The sequence below is a fragment of the Pelodiscus sinensis genome, chromosome 5 (genome assembly GCF_052426305.1).
Source record: "Pelodiscus sinensis isolate ZL-2025 chromosome 5, ASM5242630v1, whole genome shotgun sequence".
Lineage (NCBI taxonomy): Eukaryota > Metazoa > Chordata > Testudines > Trionychidae > Pelodiscus > Pelodiscus sinensis.
Window position 1 is genome coordinate 31722625 of NC_143056.1, and position 19574 is coordinate 31742198.

The following is a 19574-nucleotide window of genomic DNA, read 5'->3' on the forward strand; positions in this document are numbered from 1 at the left end:
GCTGCTACTACTCTAATAGAATCTCTTTGGCTTGCTTTACACTTGAAGAAATCTATAAGGCCACTGCTTGGAAGTTGATACATATTTTTACTAAACACTGTGTGGAAGGTTTAATTACAAAAGTACAGTAAAACCTGTGCTATCCGGCACTTAACTATCCGGAAAACTTTAGAAACTCTGCTCTGATCCGACCGGCGCAAGGCTGGGGACAGCCTTGCGGCATGCTGCTATGATCCAGCTAGCTGTCAGCTGGCGGCCCCTGTGGCGTGTGGGTTGCAACTCCAAAAAGTTTGTGCACCACTGTGCTTGACCTTTCTGGAAGCTTCCAGAGTGTCTCCCCAGATGGGATCCTCAGATAACGGGAATTTTAGATAACTGGAACACCCCCTAATCCCTGAGTGTGCTGGATAATACAGCTTTTACTGTAGATGCCAAATTTGATAGAGCAAGGCTTCAATCATTGTTTAAGTAGAAATCTGTTTCCATCTCATTAGTTATTTTTTCAGCATGGTGTGACATACTACCCATAAGTGGGGCTGTGGGGCCACTCAAAGAGGAAATGAATCTTGCTTACTTTTGTAACAGGAAATCTTTGAGATGACTCTGCAAATTCACTCTTCTTGCCTACCTTGTTTTCCTTCTGATTCCTATTGTTATTTTTCTGGGTTAGTGGTGGAAGTAACTGAGGCAGTAGAGCGTATCTCTCTCCCAGTAGAAACAAAAGACAGGACTATGCAGCACTTAAAGACTAACAAGATGGTTTATTAGGTGATGAGCTTTCGTGGGCCAGATCCACTTCCTCAGATTAATATGTGGAAGAAAATTGGCACAACCATATATACCAAAGTGATACAATAAAAAAAAAAAGTGAACACATATAAAATTGACTAATCAGATTTAAGAACAGAAGAGGGGTAAGGGGAGAAGGTTAGTGTCTGTGAGGTAATGACATTAGGGGTGATAATTGGGGAAGCTATCATTGTAATTTGTGAGATAATTAGCGTCTTTGTTAAGACCCATACACAAAGTGTGAAATTTAAGCCTGAATGACAGTCTCACCCACAGAATGTCCCAAAACATTGTAGGAGAGATTTTAAGGAGGAGGAGATATCTACAGGCAGTCCCCGACTTACGCGGATCCGACTTACGTCGGATCCGCACTTACGAACGGAGCTTTCTCGCCCCGGAAGTCGGGGCGAGAAAGCCCCGTTCGTAAGCTGCTCCGGTGCCCCTGGTCTGCTGGAGACCGTCTCCAGCAGACCAGGGGCACCGGGCGGGTTCCCGCGCTTCTGAGGCTTTGCCAGAGCAAAGCCTCGGAAGCGCGGGAACCGCTGCTGCTGCCACTTGGGTGCCGGTGCCTGTGGTCTGCTGGGGACCGTCCCCAGCAGACCACAGGCACTGGGACCCAAGCGGCAGCAGCGGGCGGGTTCCTGCGCTTCTGAGGCTTTGCCAGAGCAAAGCCTCAGAAGCGCGGGAACCCCCGCTGCTGCCGCATGAGACCCGGTGCCTGTGGTCTGCTGGGGACGGTCCCCAGCAGACCACAGGCACCCGGACTGAAGCCCCAGCCGCGGGGGGGTCCCGCGCCTCTGAGGCTTTGCCAGAGCAAAGCCTCAGAGGCACGGGGAACCGCCGCTGCTGCCGCTTCAGTCAAAGCGGCAGCAGCGGCGGTTCCCCGCGCCTCTGAGGCTTTGCTCTGGCAAAGCCTCAGAGGCGCGGGACCCCCCCGCGGCTGCGGCTTCAGTCCGGGTGCCTGTGGTCTGCTGGGGACCGTCCCCAGCAGACCACAGGCACCCAGACTGGAGCGGCAGCAGCGGCGGTTCCCCGCGCCTCTGAGGCTTTGCTCTGGCAAAGCCTCAGAGGCGCGGGACCCCCCGCGGCTGCAGTCAGGGTGCCTGTGGTCTGCTGGGGACCGTCCCCAGCAGACCACAGGCACCCTGACTGAAGCCGCAGCCGCGGGGGGTCCTGCGCCTCAGAGGCTTTGCCAGAGCAAAGCCTCAGAGGCGCGGCACCCCGCTGCCGCTGCGGCTCTGCTCCCCGTGTCCCTGGTCTGCTGGGGGGGGGGGGCGCAGCTAGTGTGCTGCCCCCCCCCCCCCAGCAGACCAGGCTTTTGTTTTGGACTCTGGGGCAGTGCAGCTGGGGCGCTGCCGATTGGTCCTGCAGCGCCCGTGGGCACTACTGGACCAACCGGGCAGCACCCCAGCTGCTCTGCCCCAGGTCCTGATTCAGCCGCTGCTGGTCAGTTTCAGCAGCGGCTGAATCAGGACGTCTGGGGCAGAGCAGATGGGGTGCTGCTGGGTTGGTCCAGTAGCACCCCAGCTGCTCTGCCCCAGGCGTCCCCAAGTCAGCTTCTGCTGAAACTGACCAGCGCTGACTACAGGAAGCCCCAGGCAGAGTTGCTCTGCCCCGGGCTTCCTGGAATCAGCTGCTGATCAGTTTCAGCAGCAGCTGACTTGGGGACGCCTGGGGTTCTTAAGTTGATTCTGTATGTAAGTCAGAACTGGCGGTCAGTTTCAGCAGTGTCTGAATCTGGACGCCAGTTCCGACTTACATACAGATTCAACTTAAGAACAAACCTACAGTCCCTATCTTGTACGTAACCCGGGGACTGCCTGTATGTGCTCTAACGAGCACTGCTTGGAGAAGGTTCTGTTAGATGGCACCAGGATGCATAATGCCCATGTGTGTGAATATGCAGAGTCATCTTGAATCACTCTGATTATAAGTAACTTTCATTTTTTCTCATCTTTACTAGGTCAGGTGATTTTGGCAGTGAAGTCGTTTGATTCCTGTCAATATATCAGGTCATTTACCCAATAATTACTGTCCACTACTTTCCAAGAGTGGAGGGAACTGAAGATAATTTTAAGATGACAGAAAAATATCTCTATGAAACATTTTTCTTTAAAAAGGACTTTCTACATATCCATACAGCTATATCTGCCCTCTCTCCATACTTGTTTGTCTTGAGTCTTTTTCTGACAGGTATCTGGAAAATTGATGGGGAGGAGGGAGAATCTGTATTTGTTCTTATATAGATGCATTGAAAGCTGAGGAGGTGCTTCAAAACATTAGGAACTAGAGCAAAAAACTATGGGCAAATACTGGCCTGTGGGCCACTTGTGGGCTGCTTCTGCAATATTTAACTGCACCTCTGCAGGTACAGGCAATTGCAGATCCTGTTGCTCTGGATCACTGTTCCCAACCAATGGGAATTGTGGGAAGTGGTGTCCGGGTCCATGCTGCTTCCCTTAGCTTCCATTGGCCAAAAACAGGGATACATGTCCAGTGGGAGCTGAAATCTCTGGTACCTGTGGAGGCACAGGTAAATATAGTAGTGGTGGTCTGCCAGGGACTAATCCTAGTCAACCACTGCCATTTTATTGCTCACCTCTGAGCTAGTGTCACAAAAGGAGTTAGGCTTTGAACTGCAGCTTTAGGTGATATCCTCTGTTATGATCCTCCAAAACCTTTGTTCAGCGGCCACTTAATTCTCAAGGCAACTAACGTCATAGGCACTACAGACCTAGAACATGTACATTTCTGCCATTAATATCCTCCAGCAGTGTTCCATCTAAGCTGCATGGCAGCACAGCTTCACAGGTGAATTAATCAGCCCAGCCCAGTCAGTCAGCTCTGTGCATGGAGCCCTGTGCCTCTGACTGGGCGGGGCTGATTAATCACCTGTGAAGCTGTGCTGACCATAGCTTAGAGTGAACACTGTCCTCTGGATACCTAAAAATTTGATAGTATGTGCAAGTTCCCCTTAGTCTGGATGATTGGCACTTAGACCTCAGCCCAGTGAAATCGTCTGACTGGGCATTCCCCATGTCGTCTTGTTTATAGAGTCTGATCTTCTAGCATTCTAAGAGCATACCTTAAACCCATGAGGATGTCATGGTTCCTCAGGGAGCCTTATGCCTGTGGAGAACTGTGTGTGACAGAACTCTGCCATGCATCCTTTCTTTCTTCTTTGAGTAGTGTCCCTGTGGGTGCGCCACTCTGGGTCTCCAAGCTGGTGACTGGAGATTTTTCTAGCAGTGTCCGCTGCTCCATGCACCCGCTCTGGTGCCCCCTCTTGCAGTTCTGGTCCTCTTACATATACATATCCACTGCCACCACCACCTTGTTATGCACACCACTATACATACCCACCATCCTCTTATCCTGGGCAATGGCAACCATGGGACTCACGTTTCCATTAGAAGAGTCAACATGTGGCAGCTTCAACAACCTCCAGAGGACCACCTGGCTTTTCTCAACATACACAATCTGCCATGCCGCCGAACTCCCCTATCCAAACTGAGATAAAAGACTGTCTGTCTGAAGGAGAAGACAGGTCCCCCCTATGCAATTCTTTCTCTTCACTCGATGAGGAGGTCATCTCCACCACTTTGCCTCCACCGGATGACTCAAAATAGTTCCAGAAACTTTTTAAAAGGGTGGCACTAGCACAGGAACGGGATTTACAGGAGGTCCAATAAAAACAGTATAACCTCTTGCAAACTTTGTAGCCTCCCACGTCGTCCACGATTGTCCTCCCTATGGACGAGGCCATTATGGACCCTGCTGAGAACATCTGGCAAACTCTGGCATTTATCACTCCCACCAATAAGCGAGTGAATTGTAAGTACTTCCTTTTTATTCACCCTTCCCCAAATTCCCTAGTAGTTGACTCCGTTAGAGAAAGATTGAGAGCCTAATATCAGATCTACACCACAGGACAAAGATCACAAAAGAATGGACATTAGGGGATGCAAAGTATACTCTTCGAACAACTTGATCCTTAGAGCAGCAAACTTTATCACCATGCTGGCAGATTACAATTACTGCAGTTATTCCAAATTTCAGGAGCTAATACAATTTCTGCCTGACCACAAGAGACCTATCCTCCTCAATATCATGCAGAAGGGTCATACAATTTCTTGTACACCATTATAGTCCGCAATGGATGTCACTGACGCTGCTGCCCGCGTCATAGCCTCGGCTATTGTGATGCGCAAGATAACTTGGCTTCAAGCATCAGGAGTACCAAGGGACTTGCAGCAAAAGGTTGCGGATCTTCCCTTCGACAAGACCAGACCAATCTTTTTGTGGCAAAAATGGATGAGGTACTTCATTCAATGAAGGACTGCCGCATATGACCCTCCAGACCCTGGGCATGTACACACCCCTCAAGAGAGCCAGATTCAATGCCTATCAAAGGCCCAGGGAACCATACTGACCACAATCCAGGTATGATTTCTGTTAGAAACATAGACCCCAACATCAACAACATCAAGCTTCGGCATTCCAACCTTCTACATTACAACAACAAATTTGAAAGTTTGGTTGAGAGCCAGAAAGACAATTTCCCTGCAGTCACACCATCAATCATTTACAGTTCAACCATCGCCTCCAGCCCTTTTTGACAACAATGGGCACAAATAACATCGGACCAATGGGTATTGGAGCTCATCCAGTTTGGTTACTCCATCCTCTTGACCTCTCTTCCTCCTACCCATCCTCCCACCCCGTCCCTCTTCAGGGACCCCTTTCATGATGCCCTCTTTCAGCAAGAGGTGCTTCACCTTCTACAGATAGCTGCTATAGAATCAGTACCAATGGAGTTCCAAGGGAGAGGATTTTACTCAACTTATTTCCTAACACAGAAAAAGAATGGAGGATGGAGACCCATTCTGGATTTAAGGAGGCTCAACAAATATGTCACTTACAAACAATTCAAAATGGTGGCCCTTGCAACAATAATCCCTGCATTGGATCAAGGAGGTTGGCTTTCGGCTCTCGACCTCCAAGATGCATATTTTCATATAACAATTCATCCAGGTGGTTTCTATGATTCACAGTTGGTCTTCATCATTACCAATACCAAGTGCTCCCTTTCGGGCTTTCAATAGCTCCCAGAGTTTTTTCCAAAACCCTAGCCATCATTGTGGTATACCTCCATTGTCAGGGAGTCATAATATTTCCATACTTAGATGACTGTCTCATAAAAGGCATGTCCTTTTGAGAGACACAGGACATGGTCAAGACTACCACAGACCTTTTTCTCTGGCTTGGTTTCCATATAAACTACCAGTCCATACTCCATTCTACCCAAGCTCTGGAATTTATAGGCGCATGCATTGATACTGGCACAGCCAGAGCAACTCTGCCTACACACAGGTTCTAGATTCTACGCAACCTCATAGCAGTAGCACGGGCAACCTCTACCACAACAGTCCGCGAATGCCTAAAAATTCTCGGCCACATGGCTGCCACAACTTACGTTGTCAGGGTGGCCAGGTTCCATATGAGATGCCTTCAATCTTGGCTCACCACACTTTACACTCCATCCAGAGACACTCTCTCCCAGACTTTTACCATCCCACCACGAGTCCTCAGCTCCTTAGACTGGTGGACGGATCCACACAATGTTCTAAGTGGTGTTCCATTCCATCAACCAGCCCTGACACTCACCATTACAACCGAAGCATCACTCATGCAATGGAAAACCCACTTAGGATCCCTCACTGTGCAAGGCAAATGTTCCTTCACCGAGCAAATGCTCCACATCAACCTTTTAGAACTCATAGTGGTATACTATGCATACCAGCATTTCCTTTGCCACATAGCACACAGGACAATCAACATTATGAGACACAATACGACTTGCATGTATTACATCAACCGGCAAGGCCGTGCCCAATTGCCATCCCTATGCACAGCAGCTCTCAAACTCTGGAATTGGTGCTTGGTACGTCAAATTACCCCTATTGCCACTTTCCTCCCAGGAGTACTAAATGTCACAGCGGACGCTCTCAGTCTCAAGTTCTACGACTGCCATGAATGCGAGATAAACATGCAAGCCCTCAATTACGTCCTCCACCAGTGGGAGCGACCAGACATAGACCTCTTCATGACCAGAGCCAATTGCAAATGCCACCTCTATTGCTCCAGAGCAGCCTTAGGAAAGGACTCCCTTGGGGATGCTTTCTCCATCAAATGGGATACGCTATTACTCTACACCTTCCTATCCCTTCCCATGCTCTACAAGGTCATCATCAAAATTAGAACAGAATGAGCCAGCAGAATTCTTGTGGCAGAGGCAAACATGGTTCCCTTACTTCCACAGAATGACAGTTGCGGACCCATACACCTTTCCACTTCATCACAATTTTCTCTCTGAGTCACAGTAGAATTCTCCATCCTGAACCGCACAAACTCCACCTCCATGCATGATTCCTTCTTGGCTCCAAGATGCCAAAAATACCTGCTCAGAACAAGTGCAACAAATATTAATCAATGGTAGGAGAGAGTCCACCAGAAAAAATTACCTTTACAAATGGACTAGATTCTCCAAGTGGCTCACACGTAACCACCCCATGCCTCCTGAAATTACACCCATTCCCCTCATATTGGACTACCTGTTGCATCTAAGGGAGTTTGGCCCAGCCTTCAGTACGATCAGAGTACACGCAGCAGCCTTTCATTGCACCACTGATGGCAACTCTTTACTCTCTAACCCAATCATCAAAAGATTTCTCACTGGTCTACAAAGCACTTTCCCATCTGTTCACCCATCAATTCCCATCTGGGATCTTAACCTTGTCCTTAAGAGCTTGATGAAGCTACCTTTTGAACCTTTAGCAACCTGCTCGTGGTTGTACCTATCCATGAAGGTTGCTTTCCTGGTCGCAATAACGTCCAGCAGGAGTGTAGAGGAGCTCTCATTGGGAGCTTGCTGCATTAATGGCTGACCTCCCCCCCACAATACAATTTTCAGTAAGGATAGAGTAACACTTAGGCTTCACCCTAAATTCCTCCCAAAGGTCCTTTCCACATTAATGAACCCATTCACTTACCTGTGTTCTTCCCCAAGCCACACACCTATCCATCTCAAGCAGCATGGCACACCCTTGATGTCCATAGGGCTCTTTCTTTTTACATTGATTGCACAAAATCTTGGAGACTAAGACCCAGACTCTTCCTATCCTTCGCTAAACATTTCAAAAGAGAAGTGGTCTCCTCTCAGAGAATTTCAAATTGGATTTCTGCATGTATCCACATGTTACATCATCCATAACAAAGAGCCACCAGACACCATCACTGCCCATTCAACTAGGACCATAGCCTCTACAACCACCTCTCAAAAATGTACCGTTCCAAGACATTTGTAAAGCAGCTGTCTGCTCATCAGACCACACATTTGCAAAGCATTACGCTCTCGCATCATTCACTGCTTCATCTATGGCTATCAGTCAGGCGGTGCTATTCTCAGTGACACTGGCAGGCCTCCAAACTCACCTCCATGATTCAACCACTGCTTTATAGTCACCCAGAGTGGAGCACCCATGGGGACACTACTCAAAGAAGAAGAGATAGTTACCTTGTGCAGTAACGGTGGTTCATTGAGATGTTTGTCCCCATGGGTGCTCCACTACCTTCCCTCCTTCCCCTGTTTTGGAGCCCCATGCTCTACTAGCAAGGGTAGAGAAGGAACAGAGGGATCCGCGCTGCCCCATGCCACGCATGTGCCTAACGGACACCAACAGCACAAGGAAGCGCAAGGGCACGTGCATGGCACGGCGGACACTGCTAGAAAAATCTCTGGTCACCAGTGCGAAGATGTACCAGCACCCAGAGTGGAACACCCACGGAGACACTCATCTCAAAGAACCACTATTACTGCACTATGTAACTCTCTCTTCCCTTGCCAGTTTTTGAACACCACTTGTCCCAAATACCATGTTCCATGCCTAGGAAGGGCAAAGGAGGGAAGTGATGGCACACGAGGAAACCATTCCTCTGATAATTTCAGCCACTAGAGAGTTCCTCTATAAAGGGGGAATTCTTCATTGGCTTTCTCCAAACTTTAAGCCTGTTTTTTTGCTACATAACTTAGTACCATACAAGCAGTGCAAAGTTAACTGAAGATTCTGCTCCTTTTCCCTTCATTTTTTTTATAAATGTGCATAAATATGATGTTTGTTGGTTCTGTATTCCTTGTCTAAGCCTCTTGGTAAATAAATGAAAGACTGACTCTTTAAAAAGAAAATTTTTTGTAATTTGTCTTAAATCTCTTTGATATAAATCGGGTTTTGCTATTACCGTGTGAAAAGTCTGCTTAAGGGAAACTAATTTTGGGTTTTGGATTTGCAAGTTTATAATGGTTCTCATATTCCTTCATCAAGATATTTCAAATGCTTTATATGTACATGTAAAAATGTATATATGCATATATAAAATATTAAGATACAATAAAAGCGTTCAGTTCAGAACATTTGTTTTCAAGAAATGCTAATATGTCAAAAATTATAAAAACACAGTAAAAAGAAAATTATTAGATTATTTGTTTTAATTTATAGACTATATAAATGGAGGAGAACTTTTTACTCACCTTTCTCAGAGAGAGAGATTTACAGAAAATGAGGTACAGATATACATTGGAGAAATTGTACTAGCTCTTGAACACCTGCACAAGGTAAGGCACTTTCTTTCATCAATGCTTTCTTGTGAACTCCCTCTTCATGATTAAAAAGGAATTAATTTTTTATGTAAAAGATGAAGCATGATTCTATCTACCAATTTTAAATATTAATTAATTAATTGATTATAAATACTTCTCCCTTTATTAGGTATTCAGCTGTAATATCTGTGCATGGATTAAGGTGACAATTTACTCTCTGCTTCTGAAACCAGCATTTATTTTTCCAACTGATTGTTGGTTTCTGAATATCTCCATTTCCAATAGTATCTTCTTTTCACACATGCAATGCTATTGTGACTCATTTTCTTTCTGTATAAAGAGCAGAGATATCTATAGTCATCTGATGTCTGCTTTTATAACCGTGTCCTTTCATTAAAATTATAGGTTAACATTTTCAAATCTCAGGCCTAAAATTAGCCATCTAAATTCCTATAGGTATCTAAGAGGCATAATTTACAGAGATGTTGTATTGACTTCACTCAGGTTTGTGAGTCATAGAGTTTAGATTGTTTAGTTTGACCTTATTTATATCACAGGGCACTTAACACTATCCAGGACCTACACAGTAAACCCAACAACTGAAATTAGTCTTCTGTGGTCTACATACTTTGGTCTAGACTATTATATTGCACAGGAAGAGAAAAAAAATTGAACAAGGTGCACCAGTGCTTGAGGACTCCAGAATGACTGGGAAACAATTTAAGTGAGATATACCCAGTTCATCCTGGCAAGTAATGCACCCATGCACTGAGGAGGAATATGAAAAAACCCTCAAGGTCACTGCCTTGATCGGGAGGAAAAGTCCTTCTCAACCCCACATGTGGCAATCAGTGATACCTGAATATATGAAGAAGAATCAGCTAGCAAAATGCCTGAAAGAGAATGTTCAGTACCCTCACAGAGCCCTTTCCTACTCCCATCTAATGTCCAGTTTCTAGCTGTGACCATCTTGATATCTCAGAAGAAGGAGATTAAAAACAACAACAATGATCGAAAACCAGAATACATTGTGCGGTAGAGGAATCCCTTCCTGAGCTCTGCATATGTCCGGCTGACACCCCTAAGCCTAAGCTTTTAAAACATATGACACAAACCAGAAGTAAGCCCCAGGGCTGCTGAGACCTGTCACCTACAATCATAAGATAACCTTTCATACAATAACACTCATAAATTTGTCTAGTTATCTTAAAGTTAATTACATTGTTTAGCCCACAACTCCTATTAGGGGGCTGTTGCTGAACCTCACCTCTCTGATGGTTAGAAACCTTCTTAATTTCTCATCCAGAATTTATTCATGACCAGTTTATATCCATTTGTTGTTCTTTGAGAGATGTCCCCAGAGGTGCTCCACATCAGGTCGGTGTGCCGCTGCAGTGCCAAGAATCGGAGTCTTCAGCATCCCTGGGGCTGTGCATGCACACGCCTATAGTCACACACTCCTACGGTGCAGGCATCACATATGCATAAGACACCCCCTCCCCCAGTTCCTTCTCTGCTACACACAGGTAGCTTGGCGGTGTTCCTTAGCTCATTTCACATGATTAGATAAGTAACCTTTTTCAACCCTGTATGTTATTTGTTAGTTAGTTCATAGTTAGTTTAGAGTTAGGAGTTGGTGGTTCATCTTTTTTCTAAAAAATTTCTTTTCCCTCGAGTTTTCTCTTATTAATTAGTTGACTGTTAGTTAGTATTATGCTTGGTTCACTGGGATTTAAGCCTTGTTTCTCCTGCAACGACCCCATTCCGGTGCCTGATGGACACACACAAAGTGTCTGCTGCCTTGGGGAGTCTCGTGTTGCAGAAATGCCCCCACTGTGTAAAATTAAAATCTAGAACTCGCTGAGACAGAGACTTACAGCTGAAGCTCCTACTGTTTGAAAAATCTCTATGCCCTGCCTCAGACCCAGGGCAAAATTCTGAGTCCCAACATATGTAAAAGGACAAAAAGCCTGCAAAAAAGTGGACTTCTTCTTTAACTCAGGACTCCATGCCACCCAAAAGGCGCTCACCAACTCCTGCAGTGCTGAAAACAGAAGCGCCTCCGCTCCTTATGGCAACGCCAATCCTGGTTCCCATTCCTCACAAGGACATCCTGCGCAACTCCAATACTATTACCTCACACCCTGGACCTCCTCTTTCTGCCGGAATCTCATCCCAGTCTGTACATGCTACACCTCAAAGCATGGCTCCTAGATGGTTCTCTGAGCCAGAACTAGAATGTTCACAGTAGGTACAAACATGTCTTACTGCACAGCAGAGCCCAGAGCACTCACAAGACACACTCTCAAAAATGGAAGAAATTTACCATGTAGTGTCTAGACCATCAGGTCATTCTGTTTACAGCTCCTTTACCCATTGTTCTTGATTACTTGCTGCACCTTAAACAATCAGGTCTTGCTACTACTTCTATCAAGGTTCATCTGGCCGCTATAACAACATTTCACCTCAGGATAGGTGACTCCTCAGTTTTTGCACATCTTCTCACTAAGAGATTCCTAAATCATTAACAAACACCTTACCCAGAGGTGGTTCTACCTGCAGAGTCTTGGGACGTGCACCTGGTCTTAAATGCATTTACACACCCTCCATTTGAACCAATGGCTGCAGGTTTGTTACTGCACTTACATATGAAAACAGCCTTTCTCATAGCCCTCACTTCAGTCAGACAGGTAGGAGAGATTGCAGCATTCATGGCAGATCCTCCATACACTACCTTTTTCAAGAACAAAGTGATGTTATACACCCACCCCAGATTCCTCCCTTAAATACAATCATCCTTCCATCTCAATCAAATGATAAACACCTCCACATTTTTCACCAAAATTCATGCTAACTCCTTTGAGTAAAAAATGCACACTCCAGACCTGTCTACAGTATTCTTTTTACCTACATTATACTAAGCACGTTAGATCTTTCCCAAGACCTAAACCCATTTCAACACCAACCATAAGCCATCCAAACCGCCCAAGTTGGCACTGGTGGCACTGCCATGAGTCATGGCACCAACAGTGTAGAGGAGAACAACGACTCTGGGTTCTACTCAGGCACCCTCTGCTCAGCATGCACCCACCATAGCAGCAGTGACCACTTTTCATCAGGAGATGCCACCAAGGTATGGTCACCCATGGATGCCCCACCCATGCCGTACCCAGGTCAGTGGCCTTAATGGTATCTTTGGTGATCTTATAGAAAACACCACGGTCTACATTCTAGCTCTCACAGAGCACTACTTCTTCAGTACAGCTTTCTAATCAGTTGGACATATTGGAAGTAACTGATGCGCAAGATCCTGAAGAATTAACTCCAGGTAATTCACCAACCAACTCCTTGTCATCACTGGATGATGTGGTCATGGCCCCATCATGGACAGCGGATGACTTCTCCCTTTTTCAAGACCTCTTTAAGAGGGTGACAACAGAACTCGATTGCCATGGAGCTGGTGTTCAAGACCTGACATGAGTTGACGGACAGTCTACATGCGTCACCTTCCTCCAAGTCTGCTATTATGGACTCCGCAAACACCATATGGTGTTTCCATCTCCCCCCATGTGTAGGAGAGTTCACAGCAGGGTTCCCTCTATGCTGTGCACTTGTGTGGATGCACAGAAAAAATTTCCACCCTGCCCACCTCCTATGCCGATGCACAGCCATGAATGTAGTGGGTGTCAGAAAGCTTCTCTGGAAACCAGGGCCGGAGAATCTCCATGGTGGGCGGCAGGTGGTTGCTTCATTGGTTGGGCCGGAGGAGCCATGAGCTACATGGTGGGCAGCAGGTAGCTGCTCTAGCAGCTGGGGCCGGAGGAGCTATGTGGGGTGGTTGGCGCCTGCTCCGGCAGCTGCGGCCAGAGGAGCCATGAGCTGTGCGGTGGGCAGGAGGAAGCTGCTCCAGAGGCCAGGTCAGGAGGAGCCATGAGCTGCATGGTGGGCAGCGGAAGGCTGCTCTGGTGGCCAGGGTCAGAGGATCTTCGTGCTGGCTGCTCAGGTGGCTGCTCAGGTGGCTGGACCGGAGTACCTGCAAGCCACATGGTGGTGATAGGATGCTGCTATGGTGGCTGGGGCTGGAGGAGCTACAAGCTGCGTGGTGGGTGGCAGGAGGCTGCTCTAGCGGCTTCTCTGGCAGCTGGGGCGGGAGGAGCTGTGTGATGGGCAGCAGGTGGCAGCTCTGGGGGCTGGGACTAGAGGAGTCGCAAGCTGCATGGTGGGTGGCAGGAGGCTGCTCCAATGGTCAGGGCTGCTGCGTGGGAGCCTGGATGGGAGAGTGGCAAGGCAGGTACTGGGGTACAAAGTACAGTTCCCCCTACTAGGGTAAATACTGACTCTCTGGCCTAATTCCAAAGTACAGTTCCCTTTCTCTGGGTATGGACAGCCCTGCAGGCCTAGTTCATAGGTAAGCCTCCCAAAGAGCCTGGGAGCGGCGTTACTGTGGCGGTTTGGGGGGGTAGGGAGACCCAGGTCCTCCCATTCCACCGGCTCCTGGATCAGGATCCCTGTAGGCAGTGGAAGCTTCCACAGCCGGCTCAGCAAGGGGTTCCCACTGAAGCACACTGAACCCTCAGAAGCCAATCATCCAGCCTGGGCCACTTCCTACCATTCTCACTATGCAATGTGGACCTCAGGGTTTTGTTCAGCGAATTGGTGTCCCCTGGACGTCCTCGTTGGCTGGGGTGGTTGCTGAGGCTGAGGTTACTGCTGACGGGGCTGCTACTCCTGAAGCGAGGGTGGCTGGGGCTGCTGCTGCTACTGGGGCTGCTGCTCCTGAAGTGGCAGTCACTGCGGTTGCTGCCACCGGGGCTGCTGCTCCTGAAGCGGCTGTACATGCGGCTGTTGCTGCAGGGGCTGCTTTCGGGCTCTGTCCTGAGCTCCTTCCCCTCCAGCCGCCTGCCCAGACTGAGCTGAGGAGCTCTCTTATACTAGTGCAGCCAGAGCATGCCCAGTAAGCTACACGGGGTGTGGCTTCCCATGCCCTCCAGGCTGAGTTAACCCCTTCTTGAACAGTGCGGGGTAGATATACCCTGTCACAAGTTGCCACATAATTTTCATATCCCAATTCATCTCTCACAGAGACAGTTCCTGAGTTTTACACTGGGCATGCATCACTGCAAATAATGTGTTCTGCCCTTAAGCCTGTCCACAGCCCCTCACATATTCTCCAAGGTACTAGAGATTGTCATGGCATACTTTCACACTCTTGGGATAATCATATCCCCATGCCTCGACGACTGACTCCTCAAGGCTCACACCTACGATGAGGCAATATATACCACATGTACGACAATACAATGTTTCCAAAGTCTAGGCCTTCAGGTAAACTGGGCAAAATAATTATCACGGCCCACACATACCATACATTTCATTGGATCAAATTTGATCTCCACAGTAGCTTGGGCATCACTTCCGAGTGACAGATTCCACTCAATACAATCTCTGGTGTCCATGTTGTCGTACTTCCTGCATACCACAGCCCTGGAGTGCCTTGAGTTCCTCGACCACATGATAGTCTTCCCCTTCATGGTGACTGACGCTCGATTACACACATGGTGTCTCCAGTCATGGTTCACGACCGTCTTCAAACCTCACAGGCACTCTGTGAACATCAACCTCACTATACCACACATGATGGAAGAATCCCTTATTTGGTGAACCAAGTCAACCAACCTTCCCTCAGGGATCCCATTTACTCTTCAGACTCCTTCATGTATACTGACCATGAAGCATAACATTTGTCTTGAATATTAGTTGGCACAAACACCTATTTTTGCATGTTGTAGAGCTATTAAGTGCAAGAAAACAACCATTTGTTTTAAAGGTTTGCACATTTCCAAAACCATAATACCCAGAGCTTATGGTAAACTCAGGAGCTATCCTTACACATCCACCTCCTGGAACTTTGTGCTGTACATAATGCTCACCATCAATTTCTCCCTCTCCTCCACAGTCACCACATTCGGGTGCTCACAGACAACACCTGCCTTTTTATATAAAACAGGCAAGGCAGAGCCAGATCCCAGTCACTGTACCAATACGCTAAATTCTGGAATTTCTGCATGTGGCACAATATTCACATCTCCACAACATATTCTCCAAGGTACTAGAGGTTGTCTGGGAGATGGGTTGGAAATGGGGGGGACTACAGCCTATAATGGCAAGGAGAAAGGAGGGTCAGGGCACAACAGGGAGGCAAGATCAAATCAGTATCTTAGATGCCTATATACAAATGCGAGAAGTATGGGTAATAAGCAGGAAGAACTGGAATTGCTAACAAATAAATACAACTATGATATCATTGGTATTACAGAAACCTGGTGGGATGGGACACATGATTGGAATGTTGGTATGGAAGGGTACGGCTTGCTCAGGAAGGACAGACAGGGAAAAAAGGGAGGAGGGGTTTCCTTGTATATTAAAATGTACACACTTGGACTGAAGTGGAGATGAACGTAGGAGATAGCTGTGTAGAGAGTCTCTGGGTTAAGCTAAAAGGGGTAAAAAACGAGGGTGATATCATGCTAGGAGTCTACTACAGGCCACCTAGCCAGGTGGAAGAGGTGGATGAGGCCTTTTTGAAACAATTAACAAAACTATCCAAAGCCCAAGATTTGGTGGTGATGGGGGCCTTCAACTATCCAGACATATGTTGGGAAACTAACACAGCGGGGCACAGGCTCTCCAATAAGTTTCTGGACTGCATTGGAGACAACTTTCTGTTTCAGAAGGTTGAAAAAGCTACCAGAGGAGAAGCTGTTCTGGATTTGGTTTTAACAAATAGGGAGGAACTAGTTGAGAACTTGAAAGTGGAAGACAGCATAGGGGACAGTGATCACGAAATAATAGAGTTCATGATCTTAAGGAAAGGTAGAAGGGAGACCAGCACAATTGAGGTAATGGATTTCAGGAAGGCAGATTTTGATAAGCTCAGAGAACTTGTAGGTAAGGTCCCATGGGAAGCAAGACTGAAGGGAAAAACAACTGAGGAGAGTTGGAAGTATTTCAAAGGGACGTTGTTAAGGGCCCAAAAGCAAACAATTCCTCTGTGTAGGAAAGATAGAAAATATGGCAAATGACCAGCTTGGCTTAACAAGGAGATCTTGCACGATCTCAAAATAAGAAAGGAGTCATATAAAAAATGGAAACTAGGACAAATAACAAAGGATGAATATAGGCAAGCAACACGGGAATGCAGGGGCAAGATTAGAAAGGCAAAGGCACAAAATGAGATCAAACTAGCTACAGGCATAAAGGGAAACAAGAAGACCTTTTATAAGTACATTAAAAGCAAGAGGAAGACCAAGGACAGGGTAGGCCCACTGGTTAGTGAGGAGGGAGAAGCAGTAACAGGAAACTTGGAAATGGCAGAGATGCTCAATGACTTCTTTGTTTCGGTCTTCACCGAGAAGTCTGGAGGTGTGCCTAACGTAGTGAATACAAGCAGAGAGAGGGTAAGTTTAGAAGATAGGATACACAAAGAACAAGTTAAAAATCACTTAGGAAAGTTAGATGTCAGCAAGTCACCAGGTCCTGATGAGATGCATCCCAGGATACTCAAGGATCTGATAGAGGAGGTATCTGAGCCTTTAGCTATGATCTTTGAAAAATCATGGAAGACAGGGGAGATTCCAGAAGACTGGAAAAGGGCAAATATTGTGCCCATCTATAAAAAGGGGAATAAGAACAACCCAGGAAACTACAGACTGGTCAGTTTAACGTCTGTCCCAGGGAAGATAATGGAGCAGGTAATTAAGGAAATTATATGCAAACACTTGGAAGGTAATAAAGTGATAGGGAATAGCCAGCATGGGTTTGTGAAGAACAAGTCATGCCAAACTAATCTGATAGCTTTCTTTGATAGGATAACGAGCCTTGTGGATAAGGGAGAAGCGGTGGATGTCATATACCTAGACTTTAGGAAGGCATTTGATACGGTCTCGCATGATATTCTTATTGATAAACTAGGCAAATATAACTTAGATAGGGCCACGATAAGGTGGGTGCATAATTGGCTGGATAACCGTAGTCAGAGAGTTGTTGTTAACAGTGCTAAATCCTGCTGGAAAGGGATAACAAGTGGAGTTCCGCAAGGGTCTGTTTTGGGACCCGTACTGTTCAATATCTTCATCAATGATGTAGATATTGGGATAGAGAGTACGCTTATTAAGTTTGCAGATGATACCAAACTGGGTGGGGTTGCAACTTCTTTGGAGGATAGGGACATAATTCAAAATGACCGTAGCAAGTTAGAGAAATGGTCAGAGGTAAACAGGATGAGGTTAAATAAAGAGAAATACAAAGCGTTCCACTTAGGAAGGAACAATCAGTTCCATACATACAAGATGGGAAGCGACTGTCTAGGAAGGAGCATGGCAGAAAGGGATCTAGGGGTCATAGTGGACCACAAGTTGAATATGAGTCAACAGTGTGATGCTGTTGCAAAAAAAGCCAATACGATTCTAGGTTGTATCAACAGGTGTGTTGTAAGCAAAACTCGTGATGTCATTCTGCCACTCTACTCTGCACTAGTTAGGCCTCAGCTGGAGTACTGTGTCCAGTTCTGGGCGCCACATTTCAAGAAAGATGTGGAGAAATTGGAAAGGGTACAGAGAAAAGCGACAAGAATGATTAAAGGTTTAGAGAACATGACCTATGAAGCCAGGCTTCATGAACTAGGCTTGTTTAGTTTGGAAAAAAGAAGATTAAGGGGGGACATGATAGCGGTTTTCAAATATCTAAAAGGGTGTCACAAGGAAAAAGGAGAAAATTTGTTCCTCTTGGTTTCTAAGGACAGAACAAGGAGTAATGGGCTTGAAGTGCAGCAGGGGAGGTTTAGATTGGACATTAGGAAAAAATTCTTAACTGTCAGGGTGGTCAAATATTGGAATAAATTGCCAAGGGAGGTGGTGGAATCTCCCTCTCTGGAGATATTTAAGAACAGGTTAGATAAACATCTGTCAGGGATGGTGTAGACGGAGCTTGGTCCTGCCTTGAGGGCGGGGGGCTGGACTCGATGACCTCTCGAGGTCCCTTCCAGTCCTATTCTATGATTCTATGATTCTATATCCCAGGCTTGCACAACATCACAGCAGATGCCCTGAGCAGACAATTTCCCCAATACCATGAATGGGTACTGAACAACTCTGTCCTGCACGCCTTCTTCAGAGGGGGACAACAAACCATTGATCTATTTGCAATGCCCCACAACTCCAACTGCATACAATTCTGTACCAGGGCAGGCATAGGCCAAAGATCACAGGGGGTCACTTTCTTCACTAACTGAACAGACACTCTGTGTTCCACCTTTCCCCCGATCTCTCTACTGTCCAAAGTCATTCATAAGATCAGAACAGACATGGCCAAAGTGATTCTAATAGTCCTCGCATCACCAAGGCAACCCGGGTACTCCTTACTATTCAGTATGTCAATCCATACACCAATCTTCTCTCCTCTCCAAGATGACTTGATCAGTTTGGGTCAAGGAAAACAAACTTATCCTAAGCTACCCAAATTTTATCTCACAACATGGCTATTCCATGACTCTCAGGGTATGTCTAAACTACATGGCTCCGTCGACGTTTGTTCGGCAAAGGGAAATGAAGCCGCGATTTAAATAATCGCGGCTTCATTTAAATTTAAATGGCTGCTGCGCTGAGCCAACAAACAGCTAATCAGCTGTTTGTTGGCTCAGCGAGCTAGTCTGGACGCTCCCGCGCCGACATGAAAGCCCTTTATCGACCTCCCTGGTAAACCTCATCTTACGAGGCATAACGGGGAGGTCGATAAAGGGCTTTCAGGTCGGCGCGGGAGCGTCCAGACTAGTGCGCTGAGCCGACAAACAGCTGATCAGCTGTTTGTCCGCTCAGCGTGGCAGCCATTTAAATTTAAATGAAGCCACGATTATTTAAATTGCGGCTTCATTTCCCTTTGCCGATCAGCCTAATCTACATGGCTCCATCGATGGAGCCATGTAGTTTAGACACTCGCTCAGAGTCTGAGTTAGAGTACGTGGAGCAGATGTAGCAAGTTCTCATCCATAGCAGAAAACCTTCACCTTCTCTTTGTACTTCCACAAATGGAAATACTTTGCAGTGTGTTGAGATAGGCAGACCCATTGACAGCA

The 19574-nt window shown here is 46.7% G+C and overlaps 1 protein-coding gene across 2 annotated transcripts in view; it reads left to right on the forward strand.

Annotated features, from left to right (window-relative positions):
- RPS6KA5 (ribosomal protein S6 kinase A5) overlaps window positions 1-19574 on the forward strand; it is a 189330-nt gene that overhangs the window by 69843 nt on the left and 99913 nt on the right. For both annotated transcript variants that reach the window (XM_089778385.1, XM_089778384.1), the window contains exon 4: window positions 9345-9460. In XM_089778385.1, coding sequence (XP_089634511.1) covers window positions 9345-9460 — 116 coding nt within the window. The remainder of the gene's footprint in view (window positions 1-9344; window positions 9461-19574) is intronic.